The sequence below is a fragment of the Nerophis lumbriciformis genome, linkage group LG01, assembly GCF_033978685.3.
Source record: "Nerophis lumbriciformis linkage group LG01, RoL_Nlum_v2.1, whole genome shotgun sequence".
NCBI lineage: Eukaryota > Metazoa > Chordata > Actinopteri > Syngnathiformes > Syngnathidae > Nerophis > Nerophis lumbriciformis.
The window spans coordinates 34,737,313-34,762,016 of record NC_084548.2 but is presented as its reverse complement, the minus strand read 5'-3'; the positions used below and the strand labels follow the sequence as shown (position 1 = coordinate 34,762,016).

The following is a 24,704-nucleotide window of genomic DNA, read 5'->3' as shown; positions in this document are numbered from 1 at the left end:
AATCTTAAAGGCACTTCCTTTGCGTGCCGGCCCAGTCACATAATATCTACGGCTTTTTACACACACAAGAGATTGCAAGGCATACTTGGTCAACAGCCATACAGGTCACACTGAGGGTGGCCGTATAAACAACTTTAACACTGTTACAAATATGCGCCACACTGTGAACCCACACCAAACAAGAATGACAAACACATTTCGGGAGAACATTCGCACCGGAAAACAACATAAACACAACAGAACAAATACCCAGAACCCCTTGCAGCACTAACTCTTCCGGGACGCTACAATTGTAATGTATTTGTAAGAATGGCTATGCGCTTGTCAAATACCCATGAAATAACATGTGGTGTGCCTCAAGGATCAATTTTAGGTTGTGTTCTTTTTAATATTTCCATGATTCCACTTGGCTCTGTCAACAGGAGACATGGAATTCATATCCACAGTTATGCTGATGACACAGTTGTATATTTCCATGCCTCCTAATGACACAAGACCAATTGATACTCTTTTTGATTGCATTTTATATATTAAATCCTGAATGGCAGATAACTCTTTACAGCTTAACCAGGACAGTACTGAAGTTTTAGTCATTGGCCCTGAGGCCCTGAGGGAGAAACTCGTACTGTATCAAAACTACAAGCATTTTCTTTAATTGCATCACTACAAGTGAAAACTCTGGCCGTCGTTTTCGACTCTGACCTTAGTTGTATACCACATACAAAAAATATTTTTTATCATCATGAGAATATCACCAGAGTTCGTCCAATTTTCTCTCAAGACAACACGGAGATGCTAATGCATGCTTTTATTACAGGTTATATTGGTTGTTGTAAAGCCCTGCTTTCTGGTCTTCCTAGAAAGGTTATTGCACCTTTACAACTACTCCAAAATTCAGCGGCACATGTCCTGACGAAGACCAGAAAGCAAATTTTAAGGTTCTTCTTATGGTTTATAAATGTTTTTTTGGTATTGGGCCTTCTTTTTGTGATATTTAGGTTTTGGACATTTCTAGGGATAGTGGAAATGCAGCGTTTTACTAATATGTCTATTAACCTTTAAAGACTTAGACTTAGACTTAAACTTCCTTTTTATTGTCATTCAAATTTGAACTTTACAGCACAGATAAGAACAAAATTTCATTACATAAGCTCATGGTAGTGCAGGATTAAAAAAAAAAGCATTAAGGTGCATTTATAAATAAATAAATATATATAAATAATATATAAATATATATATATATAAAATAAATAAATATATATAAATATATATAAATAAATAAATAAATAGATTACTGTACAAATAAATATATTGCACTTTTTCACATGCGTCCACGTTTATGGATGTATGTTATATTTTCTTTTTTATTCCAGCGAGTTAATTCATTTTGGGGGGAGTTGAGGGGATAATTTAATTATGTTGCGTTTAAGAGTCTTACGGCCTGAGGGAAGAAGCTGTTACAGAACCTGGAGGTTCTGCTTCGGAGGCTGCGGAACCTCTTTCTAGAGTCCAGCAGTGAAAACAGTCCTTGGTGGGGGTGGGAGGAGTCTTTGCAGATTTTCTGAGCCCTGGTCAGGCAGCGGCTTTTTGCGATCTCCTGGATAGGAGGAAGAGGAGTCCTGATGATCTTTTCCGCCGCCGTAAAGTTATTTTAATTTAAATTACTAACAACATGTTAATTAAAGTTTATGTCTACATTTCTAAAATTGTGGGGGACGATTGACACAGGCTTTTTTTTTAACAGTTTTCTTTGAAATCTCTTTGGACAGAGTGGCTACAAAATCTATCTTTGATACATTTGAGTAACAACAACAGATATATATCCTAGGGCATAAAGCATCCATCCATCCATCCATTTTCTACCGCTTATTCCCTTTTGGGGTCGCGGGGGGCGCTGGAGCCTATCTCAGCTACAATCGGGCGGAAGGCGGGATACACCCTGGACAAGTCGCCACCTCATCGCAGGGAGGGCATAAAGCAATAAACGGAAAATCACTCCATAGGGAGGAAAAAGGCAAAAGCAAAATTCTACACGAATCTAATAACAACAAAAAGACAACAATCTATGATGAACTACAAAAAAGGATAACTCACTCATGCAGAGGAGACAAGAAGCTATAAACAGAAAGAACACTATAAAGAGCTGAGAGAACTACAAACTAAAGCGCTCCAAGAGGAGGAAAAAAGGAAGGCAAAGCACTATGGAATTAGCACAAAAAACTTGACCAAAAAACTTTAGCAAAACAAAAATCACTCTTTCTCAGAGGGAACAAAGAAATCAATAAATAAGGCGAGGCAATACTTATCAACTTGGTTCGAGACTGTGGACGAAGGCTGGAGGTACGTGACGAGACGATATACTCTGGCACAAGACAAGAGGAGGGCGAGACATTTATACACATGAGGGAGGGTGACACAGGTGTGCACAATCAGGCAATCAGGAGAGACATCAGACCAGTGAAAAGTGAGAAAGAGCAAGTGATCTGAAATGAGAGGGAGAGTTAACCTTTCAAAATAAAACAGGAAATGACAAGACAACATGAAACCAGACGGAAACCAGACAAGACTTTACCCACGTGTGACAACAATATTTAATGAATTAAAGGGGTTATGTTATACCAACTTTTCTTTCCTTTTGGCACCTGTTTTTGGAGCGGATGTCTCCATATACAGTATAGGCCAAAAGTTTGGACACGCCTTCTCATTTCAATGCGTTTTCTTTATTTTCATGACTATTTACATTGTAGATTGTCACTGAAGGCATCAAAACTATGACACCTGTGAAGTGAAAACTATTTCAGGTGACTACCTCTTGAAGCTCATCGAGAGAATGCCAAGAGTGTGCAAAGCAGTAATCAGAGCAAAGGGTGGCTATTTTAAAGAAACTAGAAAATAAAACATGTTTTCAGTTAGCTCACCTTTTATTGTTAAGTACATAACTCCACATGTGTTCATTCATAGTTTGAATGCCTTCAGTGACAATCTACAATGCAAATAGTCATGCAAATAAAGAAAACAAATGTGTGTCCAAATGTTTGGCCTGTACTGTTTGTTAGAGGTTCACCCAAAGAGCTTGGCGCGAGTCCACCCTTTTATTCAGAACAAAGTTGTAGTCACTAAGTTCCTTGTTTTTTTCTATCCTCTTGTTGTGGGGCAGACTGGCTCGTGCATGCACATACATGTTAAAATACTCCAATGTTGCTATTTTTAATAAAAAGTAGCATATACATGTAGTTCTAATTTATATCTGCCAGCAGACTCGACATGGAAGTGCTAGAAACTATAACGTGGCTTATGGGGTGGAGACTCAATCGAAGGGGGCTTGAGGATGGCTTTAGCCTGTAAATAAAACCAGTCAGACTGATACAGTATTCACACTTATGGGGAATGTAGGTCCTCTACACACGGGAACGCTTATGTTTTATTTGGTGGCTGGTTGAAAAAAAAATGTAATCCACGCTACGTGTAAGCTCAATGAGTAGTCATGTCAGGTAGGGATCAATGGATAAATAGGAAACATTACTTACAGTATACGCCACACCTGATGTCATCTTCCAGTACACTACACCACTAAACCCTTCTTGCTTGACACCATGGTGGATTTAAAAGCATCCAATGCTTGTCATTGTTTATGTGCTTCTGCTACACATAGTTGATAGATGTTGTTGTTGTTGTTGTTGTTGTTGTTGTTGTTGTTATCAGCTGTTGCGTGCAGCTTTTCTCTTGTTCTACTGGTCAAGTGTCGATGAATGGACAGGGACATCATCATTTTCAAAAATTAGACATTTGCTTGTCCACATGACAATGTTAAGGTGCCGTTGTCAGATTTTCCCACTTTGGAATCAGTTCACAAAAATTATTGTTGCAGGGGCACCCATTAGCATGTAGATTACAATATACTCCAGCTTCCTCCCACCTCCAAAGACATGCACCTGGGGATAGGTTGATTGGCAACACTAAATTGGCCCTAGTGTGTGAATGTGAGTCTGAATGTTGTCTGTCTATCTGTGTTGGCCCTGCGATGAGGTGGCGACTTGTCCAGGGTGTACACCGCCTTCCGCCCGATTGTAGCTGAGATAGGCTCCGGCGCCCCCGCGACCGCAAAGGGAATAAGCGGTAGATGGATGGATGGATGGATGTTACCATCCTGACCTAAAAACATAACCGCATAAGCTCACGTACTTAGAGTCACAAGTTAACATTCATGTTTTTTAATAGTGGGAGGAAACTGAAGAAGCGCACACAAGCGTGCTGGAACACGACAAGAAATTGTGCTTGATAATTTCTTAATTTAAGAATAAATTATTTATTATGTTATATAATATTTTACAAGTCTGCCATTGTCCAGCGACCCAATAAACTAGATAAAAGTTAGTCCAAAAAAGAGAGGGGAAACAGAAAATTGGGTGAAAAAAGATAGGGGAAGCATACTCAAAAAAGAGATACAAACAGCCCCTCTGTGAGCCAGGAATAAATTGGAGCTGCTTGTGTTGGAAGTTGGATGTGTGGAGTGCTCCAGATGGAAGAAGCATGAGAACATGTGAAAAATGACTTACTATTAAGATCCATGCACAGTGCCTTTCCCCAGCTGTCTTTGCAACAACTGCATTTGTCTTTGAAATTTCACTGCATAAACCTTTCCGAAACCCAACACATTTTAGTGCATTTTTTCCACAGGTGCAGCCCTGCTACTCTTATTCACACTCTTAAAGCCCATCAACATTGCCCGGATGGTGTGATGGGCCAGTATGAGCTATCAAAGTAGACCAGCGGGTGTGCTAGTTTACACACCTGTGCTGATATGCCCTCATTTCAAGTTAGTTTATGGTGACATGTCTTGGAGCTTATAAAAACAGAAAGAGCAACATCACGGTATAAACAAATTCCTCTCCTAAGGTTCCTGTACCTCTACCATATTTGGAGCTGTCTGCTGACTTAACTATGGCAAAATACATAATTTGGACAAGTTTGGAAAAGGGCAAGATTTTTTTTTATATAAATATCTCTGCTACGCCTCGATTGTCAATACGTGTGGGCGCGGGCAAGGCGTGAATGTAAGTACATGATTTATTTATAACACTAACAAACTACAAAAAAAGAAGCAAACAAAAGGCGCGCACAATGGCGGAGAACAAACTTGACTAATGAAACCAAAACTTGCACAAAGGCAGAAACTATGAACAATAAACAAAAACACTTACTGTGGCATGGCATGAAGCATGAACTATAATAAACAGAAATCTCATGGGTAGCAGAGGTAGTATGGATGGATAGGTTAGATAGATAATGTCACCAGGACAAACAACAGAAACAGACCGGCTTAAATAACAGTGAAAACAGGTGCGTGACTCAAAACGTGAAACAGGTGCGTGACATGACAGGTGAAAACTAATGAGTTGATATGGTGACAAAACAAACAAAAGTGCACAAAGAGTCCAAAAACAAAACCGAACATGACTAAAACAAAACATGATCACGCAGAAATGACATCGATGGTTTGATTTAAAACATTTTGGGACTTATGGAGATCCCAAATACAGAAAAACAGTTACAAGTAGTTGAGAAAAGTTGGGTTTTGTTTAGTAGGACCCCTTTCAAAGAATTAAAAGAGAAATGCACTCTTTCGGGAATTTTGCCTATCATTCACAATCCTTATGTAAGACAAGCACACATATGTTTTTTTTGTTTTTTATGCACTCAAACTAGTAAATAAATGTGAGAAAAAGTCTGCATACAATAAAGCCTATGGGAGTCGCTCTATTCTGCCTATAAAGCGCTTACAAAAACATCCCAACACTTCCTTTAAGGTTTTATATACATGATGCAAACATATATGTAATGTGGTAACAGGCACATTCATAATAACGTGTAATATGTATGTATTTTGCTCATTCTAAGCTTAGAACGATGCATTATTTTCACAAACGCATCACTATGTTTTTCCTTCAATAACATTCTGACTACAACACAATGCAGACTTCCTGAGAGCCAACAAACTTAAAACATCACTTACTGTACAATGTCTGCTGTCATTGGGATGCCGACTATTAGGATGTTGATATATTCCCGTTTAGATAAAGAATGACTCATAATCTTCACAATCTTCACAAAGAAAAAAAGGGGATGGAATAAAGGCTTTTTTGGGTCTTTTTCACCATTTCCGTGTCTAAGTTGGCTGTCAAAGTTGACCAACATCTCGGTTGATTTCCACATCATTTTACTATCAAGGTGACAGACACGATTAATAATCTAGAATTAACTTTCACGAGCTCAGAAGTGAGAAAGCAGCTCACCAGCTGATGATGTCAAAACAGCAGCATAATGAAGTTGCCCCTCTCTAATAAATGCGCCGCTAAATGTAAGTCCTTAAGGTTAGCGCTTATAATAACAATATCACTAATACTTGATTTTCAGGTCACAAAATGTAAGTGGGGTATTGTTGGTGCTCTTTGGATTGGTATTTATTTGCTTGTATGGTCGGAATTAACACAACAGACACAAAGACGTCATTATTCCCATTGGCTCCACTTTTGTTTACAATTATTTACGAGTTTGAATGCATTAAAAATAGACATTGGATATGACATTCAAAATGGCGTCTGTGCCTCTGACTGGCCGTGCCACGATTTGTCTCCTGCTGTGTAGATTATTAATGGGTATTTTTACAACATATGTGATCATATCAGCCCGAATAACACATGGGTGTGTCTTGGCTTTATGGACTACTGATCGGGACTCTTTGTTTAGTATCAGAGAGTCAATGGAGGGCTTGTTTGATACACGGCACAGGTACAAGCAAGCGTTTCCTGCTCCTCTTATAATTGATCTTAATACTGTAATTAATACCTGCTGCTATGTCAGGCACCGCGCAAGGTCAGCAAAAGATCAAGATAAAGAGGCAAACGGTCCAGTTTTAGGGTCAAGAGTAGGCGTGCCGCAGCGCGTGTCTTCGGCCGTTATGGCTGCCATCGCGCTCGATGCCTGCGTCTGATTACTCTAATTACTCTCCTCGATGTGTGCGACGGCATGTCCACACTGCCGTCGGCTTGGAATACAAGTTTCCTGGACCATCCCGACCCTGTCGTCGTGGTGGGTGTCTGGCTATTGTGCACAGAGATGACTACCGGTACACATGCAAAGTGATCCAGTCCCAAGAACTCTGTTCTTTTGGCTCTCTGATGGTCAAGGTGGGGTTTTCATCCCCCATTTATTGTGTGTTGATCTACCATCTTTGCCGATATTTCCGCACAGGTGACCAAGATGAAGCCTTGTCGTGCTTCCTTGCAGGCTCTTCCAAAACGTGTTTGAGGAAATTGGCCCTTGTGTTTCCAAAATGGTTAACCTCTATTTATCTACTGGTGTGTTTCTCAATCTTTTCAAACATGCCATAGTGGACCCATTACTAAAAAAAAAGCAGGCTTAGACCCAACGGATCGGAATAATTTTAGGACCATTTCCAAGCTCCCTTTCCTGTCAAAGATCTTGAGAAGGTGGTCAGTGAACAGCTAACATTTTTCTTTGATCAAAGGAACATCCATGAGGCATTTCAGTACGGTTTCTGTAAACAACACTAATGGCCTTACTGAAATTGTCCAGCGACATTAAGACGTCTGCTGATTCTGGTAAATGCACTGTTCTCGTTCTCTTGGATCTGTCCTCAGCCTTTGACACCCTTGACCATCAGGTTCTGCTGAAAATACTTTTCTCAATGGCACTCAGGCACTGGCAGATGCTCCATTTTCCTCTCCCTTATCTCTCTTGCTTGCTTCTTTGTTATGTCTTGTCTTAACTTTCTTGTTGTCTCTGTTTGCATTGCTCTCTAAAATCTAAACAATGGAATTGATTAACTGGCCTATTAACGAAATTGACAAGATCTCGTGTTTGGGGGAACCTGCCTGTCTTGATGCAGCGGTTGTTGCTGGACACACGACAGACTCTTGGGAGGAGAAGGAGTGCTGCGTGCCTGGCGACCTTTTTTTCAGTCGAAGATGTTGAAGATATTTACCTATTCGGAATCAAGACAACAGGACATCTGCTGACTGGAGTTAGCGTTGTTGTGGTTTGTCGACAAATTGGAAGATGCTGGCAGCCTTCAAAGTACCCTAAAGCTGCCACAAATGATTGGAGGATGCGGGCAGAACTTTGGACTCTTGGGATTTTGGATAACATTGAACATAATAATAAAATAAACAAGAGTGAAAAGCAAATTTGTTTTCGCTCGCAAACACATTCTAATTTGGATTGTTTCCCTGGCTTCAAGACTCTCCCGGAGGACGGTGCAGTGAAGACACAAGTGTCTTTGTTGTCTCTCATGGACAGACAACTGTTGTTGTTGACTTTGGACTGACTGGTGGTTGTGAGAGCACCAAGGTCGTGGAGCAGAGACACCCGCAGCGTATCTATGAAAAATACACGCCACACACACATACCCCACCCCCCATCCCACGCTTTCGACACTTCACCCCACGTGGTATTATGGATGAAGCAGCGCCCGTAGTGGCTGACAGTTTCAGGCCGGATGCCTGTCCCCTCACCCCTTGTTGCAAGTCTTGAAATTTGTATTGTAATATGTATATGTGCTTTGGTATGAAGTTTTTTTCTCATTCCAGACTGGGCCCTCACAGACGCCCAGTCTGAGATTGAACTTTTTTTACTCATCCTACCCTAGCGTCTACCTTTTTCCCACCGTTTACGGGAGCCTTGTGGCGACCCATCTGCTTTCCATCCATCCATCCATTTTCTACCGTTTATTCCCTTTGGGGTCGCGGGGGCGCTGGAGCCTATCTCAGCTACAATCAGGCGGAAGGCGGGGTACACACTGGACAAGTCGCTACCTCATCGCAGAGCCAACACAGATAGACAGACAACATTCACACTCACATCCACACACTAGGGCCAATTTAGTGTTGCCAATCAACTTAACCCCAGGTGCTTTCCTGTTCTGTAATCCTGTACAGTGTTTGTCTAATCTTGAACGGGTTTGTGCTGAAAACAAAATTTTCAGCACAAACATCGGCAGTGAAGTGTATATACTCACAAGAAACCGAATAGCTTTGTCTTTGACCTTTTTTTTTACTTACAACTATACCTAATATATAAAGGGGTGGGAAAGTGACTATTACCTGCAGGGCAAACATTAGCTAACCAGAAGGCAATAACAATGTAAACAAAAACACCTGCTTAAAAGATCTAATACAAATGTCCCTGAGGAATGTAAGGTGGGAGTACTGTAATTACCTAACGTTACATTATTATTTTCCATAACAATTTAGCCCCCTCCACAATATTAACCCGACGTTAAAACAGAACTAGCTATTTATTGATTAGCAATTGCCGAATCATGTAACATTAGCTTAATGCTAAAAAGCCAGGTTACTATCACATTCTGTAACAGACAAATAATTTAATGTAGGCTAACGTTACCTACCTGCTACCTCTGTCTTTTCTCGTTTCTCCTCCTCTTCTTTTCTCTTGTTTCTTCCCTGGGCACTACCTGACAGTTTTGGCCGTTTTGACATCTTGTGCTGATTTTTTGATGTGGTCCAAAAAGAGTCATGATACGGGAAGGGAGGGGGCGCACCGTGCGGGGGGAGTGGGGGGGGGGGGGGGGGGGGCGTAATGTTGTAACAAATAATATTTCTATTAAATAGGCTTTACTTTGCATTTTAATTAACGTGGGATTATTTTTGTATTTAGAAATAATAGTACCAACTTTTTTTTTCTTTTTTTTTTTCTCCAACATTTGTGGCACTGCCGTGGCGCCCCCTGATGGACGGCGCCCATAGCATTTGCCTATACGGCCTATGCCACGGGCCGGCCCTGGTTCTACTCATATTTGTGTGGGCATATCTTTAGTGTTACAGCTAATTAAATAAGGTCTGAGTCAGCAGATTTGTTGTGTGTAGTGCCTCAAGATTCCGTTTTGGGTCCTGTCCCATTTTTGATGTATTTGAGCCATTTGGGAAATATTACTTAAAGGTTTAGTGATGTTTCTTTTCACTTTTTTGCTGATGACATCCATCTCTACTGCTCTTTTAAGCAGTCTGTGATCCAGAAGCTTAACTCCTTGCTTCATTGTTTAGTGGACGTAATACAATGGCTAAGCAGCTCAATGCAGACAAAACAGAAACACTGATTATTGCACCTGATTATTGAATTCCAGGGATTAAACATTACTTGGGTGACTCTATTAAGCCAATCCTCAGGAACTGGGGAGTTATCTTTGGCAAAGACATGTCATTAGTTCAGCACTCTAAGCAGCTCACAAGGAACTGCTTCTTTCATCTAAGGAACATCTCTAAACTTAGGAAACTGATGTCACACGATGATTTGAAGCTTATCATTCATGCTTTCGTGTTCTCACGTTTAGACTGTTGTAACAGTCCATTTCCATGCCTGAGAAGGAGCTCTCTCGACTGAAATTAGTGCAAAACTCTGCAGCGAGAATTCTGAACCGTACTAATAGTATGGCACACTTATCCCCTATTCTAAAAGAACTTAACTGGCTGCCAGTGTCTTATAGGATCAAATTTCAAAATTCTGGTTTCAGCCTTCAGAGCTTTGCCTGGTCAGATTCCTTCCTACCTCAGTGATCTGATCCAGCCTTACACCTCCAGTCACACTGTCTCACGGTCTGTGAATCAGAATCTGCTGAAGGTTCCACGTACTCGTTTTAGAACTAAAGGTGACCAATCTTTCCAGGCTGTTGTTCCCATGCTTTGGAACGATCATCCGCCCAATTGACTCTGTTGACACCTTCAAAAGCAATCTTCAGATTTATTTATTTGTTCAGGCTTTTAATTAGCTACTATGATTTTCATGTTGTCTTTTATATTGTGTATTCATACTGTTTTTTATTGTGGTTTTATATTGTTTATTGCACTTTTATAATAGCTTTTATAAAAGCACTTTGTCCACATTATCTGAAAGTATTTTTTGTCCATGTAGTTTATATCAAAATATACAGTGCATGTATGTGTATGTACGCTTAATGTCTTCATCATCTTTTTAAATCATATTTCACTCTCCATCATCACTCACATGTCCAACACCCACAAACATTCAAGGGGGAGTAACAGCAAATATTTGCCCACATGTGGGGGCAGCTTGTAGCTCTGGCCCAGAATAAACACACCAGTATGGATATGGAATAATACTGTAGTGCGTTTTAGCAAATGCTTGCTCACAGCTTGTTTACAGTGTCATAGAGTTCTCTTAAACGCTAATTTGTCAAGGTCACCTTCTTGCCTTTCCACTTTTTACCAACAAAAATAATGGAAAAGCCAACCTAGAAGACTGATGATTATGTTTTTACTTATTTACTCAAACTAATGCGATTGCAAATAACGTACAGTGCATCCAGAAAGTATTCACTACGCTTCACTTTTATTCCAAAAGTGAATACATTTATTTTTGTACTCAACATTCTACAGACAACACCCCATAATGGCAACATGAATTTTTTTTTTTTAACAATTTTGGAAATATACAAAAAAATAAAAAATTTAAAAAAACAATACATGTACTTAGGGATTCACAGCCTTTGCTCAATACTGTAGTGATGCACCTTTGGCAGCAATTACAGCCTCAAGTCTTTTTGAATATGATGCCACAAGCTCGGCATACGTATCTATGGGCAGTTTCGCCCATTCCTCTTTGTCCATTCCTCTTTGAGGCACCTCTCAAGCTCCATCAGGTTTAATGAGTATTGTTAGTTTTCTTCCAGGAGGTCTCTGTACATTGCTGCATCTTAGTCTAGTCAAGAAGGTGACCAAGAACGTGATGGTGACTCTGTCAGAGCTACAGCATTCCTCTGTGGAGAGAGGATAACCTTTCAGAATGACAACCATCTCTGCAGAAAACCACTAATCAGGCCTGTATGGTAGAGTGGCCAGACGGAAGCCATTTCTTCGTAAAAAGTTTGCCCAAATGCACATAAAAGACGATCATGAGAAAAAAAATGATATGGTCTGTAGGACAAAGATTGAACTGTTTGGCGTGAATGCCAGGCGTCATGTTTGGAGGAAACCAGGCACCGCTCATCACCAGGCTAATACCATTCCTACAGTGACGCATGGTGGTGGCAGCATCATGCTGTGGGGTGGGGATGTTTTCTATGGGCAAGAACTGGCAGACTAGTCAGGATAGAGGGAAAGATGAATGCAGCAAATTACAGAGACATCCTGGATGAAAACCAATGCTTTCCATCCAACCTGATGGAGCTTGAGAGGTGCTACAAAGAGGAATGGGCAAAACTTCCCAAAGATAGGTGTGCCAAGTTTGTGGCATTGTATTCAAAAATACTTGAGGCTGTAATTGCTGCCAAAGGTGCATCAACAAAGTATTGAGGAAAGGCTATGAATACTTATGTACATGTCATATTTTTTATTTTTTTATTTTTAATAAACTTGCAAATTAAAAAAAAAAATTCACATTATCATATGAAGTATTGTGTGTAGCAGTTTGAGGACAAACATGAATTGATTCCATTTTGGAATAAGACTGTAACGTAACAAAATGTGAAAAAAGTGAAGCGCTACGAGTACTTTCCAGATGCTCGGCAAACAAATACTACATAAAAAGCATTAAATAAACATAAGCAAGTTTAACTCGAATTGACAACAAACTAAACATTTGTTATCTTTTTGGTCATTTCCTATACAGAGTTTGTGGTATTTTTATGTTTGTTTCTGTCAAAATGTGTGTGTGTGTGTGTGTGTGTGTGTGTGTGTGTGAGAGTGTGTGTGTGTGTGTGTGTGTGTGTGTGTGTGTGTGTGTGTGTGTGTGTGTGTGTGTGTGTGTGTGTGTGTGTGTGTGTGTGTGTTTGTATGTGTTCTGGATTTGGCACACACGTCTTTCTTTAATCGCTCATCTTGTCTGTCATGACTCACACTTTTAGTTTACATAAGACTATTGTGGCACAAGATTCACACCATCTTTTTATATGTAAGCAATTGAAAAAAATGAACACATTTCTAAATAATATGTACAATTTAACTAAGTAATGCCACATTAGCATTACAAATGTAACCACTTTTCTGCTATTATCGGGATTATGACCGAAATAAACTAATTTCATTCATTTCATTATGACAATTAATGCAGGTATTATTTCACACTCTTATCATCAACCTTTATGTTTTTCTTTATCTTAAGGCAAATCAAGGCTCCTCATATCCAAAAACAAACGGTGCCCGGAGAACTAAGGAAAGATGCCCAGACAGATGGACATCCACACTCTTTTTCGCAGGTTTGAATTTATTTTCCTATGTGTGTGTTCATATAAGTCTTCATTATTCCATCCATTTTCTACCGCTTATTCCCTTTGGGGTCGTGGGGGGGGCGCTGGAGCCTATCTCAGCTACAATCGGGCGGAAGGCGGTGTACACCCTGGACAAGTCGCCACCTTCATTCATCTTCATTACTTCTTCAATATTAGTTTAGATTGGCTCAGCATTATTCCGCCTTCCCCCAAATCTTTTTCACACCTCTCCTCTCAATTCAAATCAACCTTCCCCAATGACACACACACTCGCACGCACACCATTCACAGCCTGAGGCCTGAACCTGCCCCAGTCAGTGCTTCTGTGAGACAGTTGAAAGTGGGAGAGAAAAGCATTTAGCTGAAATCGGCTCCATACACGGCTAGTAGTGTAGTGGAAATATTTAAAAAAAAAAAAGTCAGACAGGAAAAAGAAATGTAATGTATTGATTTTGATTAGTGAAGTGATGTGCTTGGCGGGCACTGAAATGTCGGCCATTTGCTCATTAGTGGCCGTGTGTGCTGGCATTGCCTATTTTCTTTTATGCAGAGTTTGACTTTCCCAGGTTATATTCCCACAGGACCTATTAAAGGCAGTCCACCTGGTTTACTTACCGTATTTCCTTGAATTGCCGCCGGGTATATAGTATGCGCCTGCCTAGAATTACCGCCGGATCAAACTCGTTTCGCAAAATAATTAGCGCATGCTTAGCATTACCGCCGGCTCAGGATTAACGCCGGGTCAAACTCGTTTCGCAAAATATTATTTTTATTAGCGCATGTCTAGAATTTCCGCCGGGTCAAACTCGTTTCGCAAAATAATTAGCATATGCCTAGAATTTCCTCTGGGTCAAACTCGTCACGTCACGAGTGACACTTCACCTGTCATCATTTTCAAAATGGAGGAGGCTGATTTCAATAATTTGAAATGGCATAAAGGGAAGAAGATTAAGAGCTATTCAGTAGGATTTAAGGTCCAAACTATTGATTATGCTAAAAAGAACAGTAAGCAGCTATGTTTTATTAATATACCGTAGCTGCGTGTGTCAAATATGAGTCAATAAATGACTCCCGCCTCCTGGTGGTAGAGGGTGCTAGTGATCCTTCTTGCGACTACTCTGCTGCAGAAGAAGTGACAACAAGCAGCAACAGTGAGCAGCGATCATTTATTTTTTCCTCTCGCTTGCACTTTTAACATGGAGGATTACATATCTAAAATAAAACAGTTTTCTAAACTGGACTTTCAATCGAAGCAGGAGGTAATAATTAAAGGAAGATCTCCATCGAGACAGAGAGACTTTTAAAACTGAAGAAATATAAGGAAGACTTCTATAAACAAGTTATTGATGCTTTTGTTCAGAAGGAGCTGCGCATGGACTTCATTTATAAGTAAAGGTAAGACCATAATAACGTTTTTTTTTATTAAATGTGCTTTTCATGATGGTATCCTTACATCACACTCAACTTTATAAGCGCAGGCCTAAATTTACCGGCGGCAATTCAAGAAAATACGGTATGCCAGTAAAGAACCAGAGCTCGTCTTATACTGCTGTTATGTGGTTTCTGTGCTCCACTTTGGATGTACTGCAACATTATAGTTCCTCATCTGCCCGGGCAGAATTAGTAGGATTGTTAAATAAGTACCTGTACTGTACTGCATAAAGCTCATTGATTACAGGTGAACAGAAAATCAACAATTTTTCAAATAGTTGATTTAGTGTTGATAGATGTGCAGAAAAATATAACGTTCAAATAAGATTTATCTGGATGCATTTGAGCTCAGGTTGGCATTGTCACTCAAGCAATTCCTAAGGTATATAACTTTTGCTCCAACTTGGTATGGATGATAAGGCCTAAAATATATATTGCAGCATCCTGCGATAGCCATATACAGTACAGGCCAAAAGTTTGGACACCACTCCTCATTCAATGTGTTTTCTTTATTTTCATGACTATTTACATTGTAGATTGTCACTGAAGGCATCAAAACTATCAATGAACACATGTGGAGTTATGTACTTCACAAAAACATGTGAATCAACTGAAAACATGTTTTATATTCTAGTTTCTTCAAAATAGCCACACTTTGCTCTGATTACTTTTTTGCACACTCTTGGCATTCTCTCGATGAGCTTCAAGAGGTAGTCATTTGAAAGGGTTTTCACTTCGCAGGTGGGCTTGAAGCTCATGAAGAGAATGCTAAGAGTGTGCAAAGCATGCCTTCAGTGACAATCAACAATGTTAATAGTCATCAAAATAAAGAAAACAAAGGAGAAGGTGTGTCCAAACTTTTGGCCTGTACTGTATATATCACAGTGTGGTATGTAATTGATAATAGAACCATTTCAAAAAAAGTTACAAAGGCTCCTAATTTAGTTGCTAACATATGCAGTAACATATTGTTTAATTTCCATCCATCTGTTGTATTATTTTATTACAACTGATACTAATTTACTTGTTAATAGCTAGTTACTTTCTGTTGTACCATGATTCTATCTACACTTATTTCTAAAATGTAATAAAACGTTGTTGGATACTTTATGTTCGCAAAAACTAAATTGTTGTGTTTATATTTTTGTTCAGTATAATACAGATTTTTTTGACAATAAAAAATATAGATCTAACAGTGTAGTATCAACCATATATTGATACGATACTTTGTATCGTTACTGTCAATATCTGCGTCTGTTTGCCCTACTCTGTATTAGTGTTGTCCCGATACCAATATTTTGGTACCGGTACCAAAATTATTTTGATACTTTTCGGTAATTTTCTAAATAAAGGGGACCACAAAAAATGCATTATTGGCTTTATTTAAAAAAAAAATCTTAGGGTACATTAAACATATGTTTCTTATTGCAAGTTTGTCCTTAAATAAAATAGTGAACACACAAGACAACTTGTCTTTTAGTAGTAAGTAAACAAACAAAGGCTCCTAATTTAGCTGCTGATATATGCAGTAACATATTGTGTCATTTTCCATTCTATTATTTTGTCAAAGTTATTAAGGACATTTTCAGAGGCGGTATAGTACCGATGATTCATTAGTATCGCGGTACTATACTAATACCGGTATACCGTACAACCCTACTTTGTATACATTCAAGAGTATAGTTAGTGGTTAGCATAACCTTCTACGGTATGTATTGTAGAATGTTTTGGTATTCTTCATCCTCCAGTGATAATAATAACTTTTAAGGAAACTGACTTTATTTGATGCCATGAGGCAAATATTGCTTCGCACTGTGGAAATTAGGCGCTAGCAAGAACGCTAAAGTGGGTTAAGGACCCATTCGTTTGCTTGTCGCTTTCAAATTTGCGCGACACAAATTGAATGTTTAATCAACATGGATTATCACAATCTAACAATAGTATTAGCAGCTCTATCATTGGCCAAATTTATACCGTATATAATCTATGTTGTGTAACCGTAACTACAGCTTATTATTATTTTTGTGTTGCTGGGTTTCTATTACAGGAAGTGTGATTTCCATGTTGCAGTAACAAAACACACATTTAATAACGACAAAACGTTAAGAAAGAAGTTCATTGATCGTTTTGTGGTTTATATAATTGCACATCTTTCAACTAGCCAGTCGCCCTGCATGCAAATGGGACGTGATCTGCCTTTATCACTGATATAAGATGGTGTCTTCCTCCTCAACAGGATAAGCACTATAGCAGGTAGGTGGAAGTAGGTCATGGTTGGTGCAAAGAGCCACATTGACAGAACCATCAGGAAATTATTGATTGATTGATTGTTTGATTGAGAAGTTTATTGATATCTTTAAGAATTGAATCCATGTAATGCTTTAAAAAGGCAAATGGATGGCACAAAAATCCAAAAGGCTTGTTTCCATTGTGCTCCATTAAATATTCAATAATGCAGTATTACAAAAGATTTCGAGCAATTGTGTCTAGCAGGGGTGTCTTGATTTTTTTATTTTTTTTTGCATAGATTTTTATAGGCCCCCAGGGAATATTCTATACATACAATAAAACAATAAACTCTATAACGGAGGAATAGAGCCCCATAGAAAAGATACAAAGTCAAAATAATGAATGTTTGAAATTCATATCACACTAACAATAATACTTTCTAAAGTAAATTTAACGACCATATCCTGACCTACACAGGGTGGTTTTGCTAAAAACATTAATAAAGAATAAGGAATAATAAATCAAAATGGCCCTAGAATTATTTGGCCCTCGGTGGAAAGGAGTCTGGAGATCCCTGAAGTAAAACGTTGAACGTGACTGATAATAGCCCAACATAATCTATATGCCTATCTGTCCTCCGTGTGACGATCGGTCACTTCATTTCTGTTTGTTTCCTTGTTTTTGTATTACTTCCTGTCAGTGCTCTTATTTTGTTAAATTTCCTGTTTGTTCCGCGGAGCACTGTTTTCTCCTCACCTGCTGTTGATTGGCAGCCGGTCCACACCTGCTGCCAATCAGCAAATGTCTATTTATGTTTTCTCTCGAGCACTCCTCAGTGCTCGATGATAAACTCTTTATGTTTGGAACTGTTGTATGCAAGACTGCTACATTTCTCTGTTGATGATAATTAAAATCATCTTACCTACTCTTCGCTCTCCTGGTTCTTGCATCTTGGGGTCACACAAACGGCAGCCATGCGAGTTCCTTACACTCCATCTTCTTTTACTGATGGGAATCAATCTTACTGTTCTGTATAATGTCTTCTCGGCAGTCAGGTTGTCCCACAAACCTCTCTCCTGCTCTCTCTTCACCGCTACGGCTCTCTCTTTATCTCTGCATTCATGGGGAACGCGGCGTTCCCCAAGGATAAACACAAACAAACGTGGCTGCGCCTCCACGCCCCCCTCGCCATGCAGGAGAGTTTGAGTGAGATAAAGCGATAGCATCTCTCCGCTCCATCGTCTCCATCCCGCCACGCTACACTTGGCCAACACAAAGAAAATACACTTAGGAAATATTCACTTCAAGCCTTTAAACTGGGCTTTTATTACTTTTTGCTGTAACAGAGAGGCATCTGCCACACTTGGGTACCAGACCATCCATCTGTCACCGTTGTCTTATACACACGCAGGAGCGCATGCACATATACAAAAGCAGTCCCAGAGAAGCAACTAACAATTTGCAATTATGTTACAATAGAATATACATTCAACGATTGCCAACATTAAAAGCAAAATCGTTACATAGGGCTTAGTTTACGTGCTTTGAAATGTTAGCGCCCTCTAGGCAGCCGCATACAAGTTGCTGACAGCCCCTTTAAGGCTGTCTATGCAATTGTTTTGACAGAGACAGATGGATGTGTCTGTCTGGATCAGCCTATGTGGTAAGTGGTTTTGTCTGCGTGCGTCTGTGGATGTGTGTGTTCAATGGTACAGGTCCTAAGAATTTGCATTTTCACATTCTCCGCTGCTGTACGTACAGTATTCACAGTCAAAATTGTGTTTGCAGCTACCTGCCAATAGAGGCACCCAAAAAATGTATATTATGTATATAAAATAATATAATAGTGTTATAGTACTATTGTCTATAGACTACTTCCGGTTTTGGTGTATATATATATATATATATATATATATATATATATATTTATATATATACAGTCGTGGTCAAAAGTTTACATACACTTGTAAAGAACATAATGTCATGGCTGTCTTGAGTTTCCAATACTTTCTACAACTCTTATTTTGTTGTGATAGAGTGATTGGAGCACATACTTGTTGGTCACAAAAACCATTCATAAACTTTGGTTCTTTTATGAATTTATTATGGGTCTACTGAAAATGTGACCAAATCTGCTGGGTCAAAAGTATACATACAGCAATGTTAACATTTGGTTACATGTCCCTTGGCAAGTTTCACTGCAATAAGGCGCTTTTGGTAGCCATCCACAAGCTTCTGGCAAGCTTCTGGTTGAATTTGTGACCACTCCTCTTGACAAAATTGGTGCAGTTTAGCTAAATTTGTTGGTTTTCTAAAATGGACTTGTTTCTTCAGCATTGTCCTCACGTTTAAGTCAGGACTTTGGGAAGGCCATTCTAAAACCTTAATTCTAGCTTGATTTAACCATTCCTTTACCACTTTTGACGTATGTTTGGGGTCATTGTCCTGTTGGAACACCCAACTGCCTGAAGATTTTAGGTTGTCCTGAAGAATTTGGAGGTAAATCTCCTTTTTCATTGTCCCATTTACTATCTGTAAAGCACCAGTTCCATTGGCAGCAAAACAGGCCCAGAACATAATACTACCACCATCATGCTTGACGGTATGATTGGTGTTCCTGGGATTAAAGTCCTCGCCTTTTCTCCTCCAAACATATTGCTGGGTATTGTGGGCAAACAGCTCAATTTCTGTTTCATCTGACATCTCATTAACAAAGATAAGACCTTCTGGAGGAAAGTTCTGTGGTCAAATGAAACAGACATTGAGCTTTTTGGCCACAATACCCAGCAATATGTTTGGAGGAGAAAAGGTGAGGCCTTTAATCCCAGGATCACCGTCAAGCATGGTGGTGGTAGAATAATGCTCTGGGCCTGTTTTGCTGCCAATGGAACTGGTGCTTTAAATGGGACAATTAAAAAGGAGGATTACCTCCAAATTCTTCAGGACAACCTAAAATCATCAGCCCGGAGGTTGGGTCTTGGGCACAGTTGGGTGTTCCAACAAGACAATGACCCTAAACACATGTCAAAAATGGTAAAGGAATGGCTAAATCAGGCTAGAATTAAGGTTTTAGAATGGCCTTCCCATAGTCCTGACTTAAATGTGTGGACAATGCTAAAGAAACAAGTCTGTCAGAAAACCAACAGATTTAGCTGAACTGCACCATTTTTGTCAAGAGGAGTGGTCAAAAATTCAACCAGAAGCTTGTGGATGGCTACCAAAAGCGCCTTATTGCAGTGAAACTTGCCAAGGGACATGTAACCAAATATTAACATTGCTGTATTTACAACATTATTACAACTTTTGACCCAGCAGATTTGGTCACATTTTCAGTAGACCCATAATAAATTCATAAAGAAACCAAACTTCATGAATGTTTTTTGTGACCAACAAGTATGTGCTCCAATCACAAAAAATAAGAGTTGTAGAAAGTATTGGAAACTCAAGACAGCCCTGACATTATGTTCTTTACAAGTGTATGTAAACTTTTGATCGCGACTATATATATATATATATATATATATATATATATATATATATATATATATATATATATATATATATATATATATATATGTATCACTCTTAGTTGTCCTTTTTTTCAATCTTTTGACAGCACTAAGTACAGTATACTGTATATACAGTAAATGATGAGTGATATAATATCTTATTGCAAATACAAATTACACAAAACACACAGGATGTAGGGCTACATTTATGGATATTGACATACAGGGGCAGTCTTCTGGTTGGGTTTCACACAGAGTCCCAGAAGCAGCAACATCCCAGTGCAGGGCGGGAGGCCTTTACTCCTATAAATGTGTGTGTGCTTATATCTCTCTGTTGGGTGGGGTCACAGCAGCACTTGTTGATTCTGGTGCATCGAATTACTTGCCGTCTGTCACAACCAATTACAGAGCTGGAGGGTTGATTCACACAGCCTGCCTCTGTGCATGTGTGCGCAGGGGTTTGTCGCTCACCTCCAGCTGTGTGGTGCTGACGTGACGAGCAACAAGTTTCCGCTTGTGATTTGCCCGGCTTGGCACTGTTCTCATCACCCGCAGGCAGACTCTCATTGCTGCTGTCAGTTTCACTGCATGCCTTATTAATGTAATTTGGGTGTCCTGTCATTTCAGCCCTAAGAAATCCACTATTGCAGTGGCTGTATAGACGATCAACCTATAGTACATTGGTCACCAGGTTGCTTCAGAAAGTGAGACTTTGGACTTATTTCAAAATATTGGCCAGACAGAGTCTTCATACCCATGTGATTTTTGAACAGCTCGTCTGCAAAGTGTGAACGTGTGAACTTTAAGGCAAGTCCCCCCCCCCCCCCCCCCCCCACTTCAAAATGAAAGAGCGAGAGAAGCTGCGGGTTTATTATTTCTGTTCAGTGTTTTCTTTCACAGTTCCATCAGCCAAAGTGAAGAGCGATTCTTTTCCTACTCAGCATAGGTGTCGTAGAGGCCACACACACACACGCACATGCACGCACACACACACACACACACACTGCATTCTGCATGGGAATGTTCAGAATCTTGCACTCGATATGAAAGTCCACAAAGCTCAGAACATTTTACATTCTTGTAAGCTGTTTTTTTTAAGTGTTTTTTTAAATATATATATATATATATATATGCTCTCTTGCCACAGTTCTGGCCTGCTGTAATTCTTTCATTCCACTTTTACAATGACAATCATGGTCATATAAAAAAAATGGCAGAGTTTAAAATACATTTAAAAAAAAAAAACTCTCTCTCCCTCATCACTTTACTTCCTACTCATTCTGGTAAAACCTACTTGCCTCTCAGCTTCCTCTCTCAGCCTCCCAGGATGCCATGCAGGAGACGGCTGAGCAGATCAGGCAGTTGGAGAAGGCCCTGAGGGAGAGCATGAACACTTCTGCTCAAAGAGAGGTTCTGTGGGCTCAAGAGGAGACAATTCGTGTCCAGGATCAGAGACAGGTGGACCTGATGTGTTTTGCAAACATTTATTTACAGAATGCCTACAAGTACAGCTTATCATGCAGTCCATGTTAAAGCTCACTAAAGGCCCAAGGAGCGAAATAAGCACCCTCATGTGGCGGAAGTGTTTACCTACAGGCAGTCTATGGTTAACCCTAAATACTATTACACTGGGAATAAGCGGTAGTAAATGGATGGATGGATAATTAGAAGCAGACATATTGGCATAAGCCAATATGTCATCTCATGTTATGTTTCTTTTGTATTTTGTATGATGCTGCAGGTCAGGCATTCTAAGTTTACATTTTCACCATACATGTGGTTTATGGCCAGCTAAAAAATGTATAAATCTACACTTTACTGGCTTGAGTATTAGGACCTTTGGTCATGACAGGTCTGCAGTTCCAACAACTCCCACTCTTCTGGGAAAACTTTTCAACACTTTTTTTGGAAAATTTTTCTGCATTAATTTAGGAAAAAAAAAACATTTGTGTTGTCAAATGTTGGACATGGCTATCTCTTTTCTACTGGTCTATTCCAAACTTGCATACCTGTCAACCTTCCCAATTTCCCAATCCACCAGCAGGGGCGCTATCGGCTAAAGCTCCAGCTCCACTTCCTTCTCCAGCACCGCAATCTACCAGGGACCCTCCAGAGAAGTACAGTGTGGCCTGGATAAACGAGTGCTACCGGAAGGTGTTGATTGAGATGGAAATGGATCAGCTTTTTGTGCCGACACCACCATCAGCCAAGTTCGATCCAGCTTCGACTTCCAATCAAGCTCGCTCCAGTCAAGCAACGTCAGCTCCAGCTGAGCTCGTCCAAGCAGTCATACGTCCAACAAATCCTGCACGGCCTCCACGGCCATTCCTACATCCAGCCCAGCTGCCTGCTGCTGGAGCTCTCCAGCTACTCAAGTAGGCCTGCAGACGCCACTATCCTCTCAAGTGGGCCTGCAGCCACAATCCTCTCAAGTGAGTCTTCCGACGACGCCACCATTTTCTCAAATGGGTTTTCCGACGACGCCACCATCTTTGTCTCCAGTGGGTCCTCCGGCGACGCCACCATCTTTGTCTCCAATGGGTCTCCCGACAACGCCACTATCCTTCTCTCCAGTGGGTCTCCAAACAACACCACCATCCTCGTCTCCAGTGGGTCTCCAAACAACACCACCATCCTCGTCTCGAGTGGGTCTTCCGATAACGGCAACATTCTCGTCTCTAGTTGGTCTTCCGACAACACCACTATCTATCGTTCTCCTACTGCAGAAGCGCCCTTGTCAGCAACGAATAAGGCCAGTCAAAGGACGGCCCCTGCGCCATCAGTAGCCATGGCCTTGACTGGGGCGTGGACCAAACTGGCTGCTGAGGACTTATTATCACCCACACAGCTTCGTCAGCGATAGCCCCCCTAGCCAGCTGCAGGAGCGTTCAACTCGCCGCCGCCACCAGACTTGTCCCTGGTGGCTACGGGGATAATTAGCCTGATGACTCGCCGTCAACTCCTCCCTCCACCCTCCCGTGACTTTGAACCTTTTTTTCTGTGTCTGGAATCTGTCTTTTAAGGGGAGAGGGTACTGTCATGTCCTGTTGCCCGGGTCATGTTAGTGATGTTTAGTTTGGTAATATTATCCTTAGTTTATTGTCTATTTCTGTTTCAGCTTTTGTCTTGTTGCCATGTATCCTGATTTCCTGCACCTGCCTCTGATTAGTGGTTGGGACGCTCACCTGCTACTGATCACTAATCAGAGAGCTATTTATAACTGCCTCTCGCTACACTCTGTCTGGCAGTCTTTTTCAATACACGTGACGTTTGTTTGGCTTTACGCCACTCCCTAGTTTTTGTACGTTTGTATTACTTGAATCCCATGCTATAGACTCCCTGCATTACTATGCTAAGCTTAAGCTAGCCTCGAGCGAACGATGGTTTCCAGTGAACAATAGTTTGATTTTCGTCTTTTGCCTTGAGAATAAGTCAGCATCTTACCTGCACGCTGCTTCTTGACGTCCTTCTGTTACCATGTCCTATAAACCTGTGTGTATTGGAGCACATACTGTACAGTGCTCTTATTGGGAACTTAGGTTTTCTAGGACCCTGATTTGTTAATCAATTACTTAAGCTTACATGCTGTACTATCATTCTGATTGATGGCTGGTAAATTTTTCATAGTCTCAGAAGATTATTCAGCAGTATGTGAATAATTTTGTGTGAACTTTAGGAAGGAAAACAGCAGGATGAAAGAAAAGTGGGTTTCCTATTTTTTGTGTGGAGGCGCTTTTGAATAAAGCGCACCGGAATTTACACCCACCCACAACATTTTAGAAGAAAAATATTTTGTATAAGCCGCATGGAGGGCAGCACGATGGACCAGGGGTTAGTGCATCTGCCTCACAATACGAAGGTCCTGGGTTCGATCCTGCGCTCGGGAACTTTTTGTGTGGAGTTTGCATGTTCTCCCCGTGACTGCGTGGGTTCCCTCCGGGTACTCCGGCTTCCTCCCACCTCCAAAGACATGCACCTGGGGATAGGTTGATTGGCAACACTAAATTGGCCCTAGTGTGTGAATGTGAGTGTGAATGTTGTCTGTCTATCTGTGTTGGCCCTGCGATGAGGTGGCGACTTGTCCAGGTTGTATCCCGCCTTCCGCCCGAATGCAGCTGAGATAGGCTCCAGCACCCCCCGCGACCCCGAATGGGACAAGCGGTAGAAAATGGATGGATGGAAGCCGCATGGACTGTAAACCGCAGATTTATACGTTGTGAAATTAGATATTTTAAAATGTTTATTTAAACTCCTTAATTGTTTCCAAACGGTGC

At 40.4% G+C, this 24,704-nt stretch overlaps 1 protein-coding gene across 3 annotated transcripts in view; it reads left to right on the top strand.

The window, feature by feature from the left end:
• Positions 1-24,704, top strand: part of LOC133619211 (ELKS/RAB6-interacting/CAST family member 2) — a 432,577-nt gene that overhangs the window by 159,494 nt on the left and 248,379 nt on the right. The window contains exons 11-12 of one of the 3 annotated variants that reach the window (XM_061980149.1): positions 13,156-13,249; positions 21,736-21,888. In XM_061980149.1, the coding sequence (XP_061836133.1) occupies positions 13,156-13,249; positions 21,736-21,888 (247 nt within the window). Of the gene's footprint in view, positions 1-13,155; positions 13,250-21,735; positions 21,889-22,471; positions 22,905-24,704 lie in introns of those variants that run through there. The other 2 variants (XM_061980165.1, XM_061980157.1) reach the window with 2 other exon arrangements.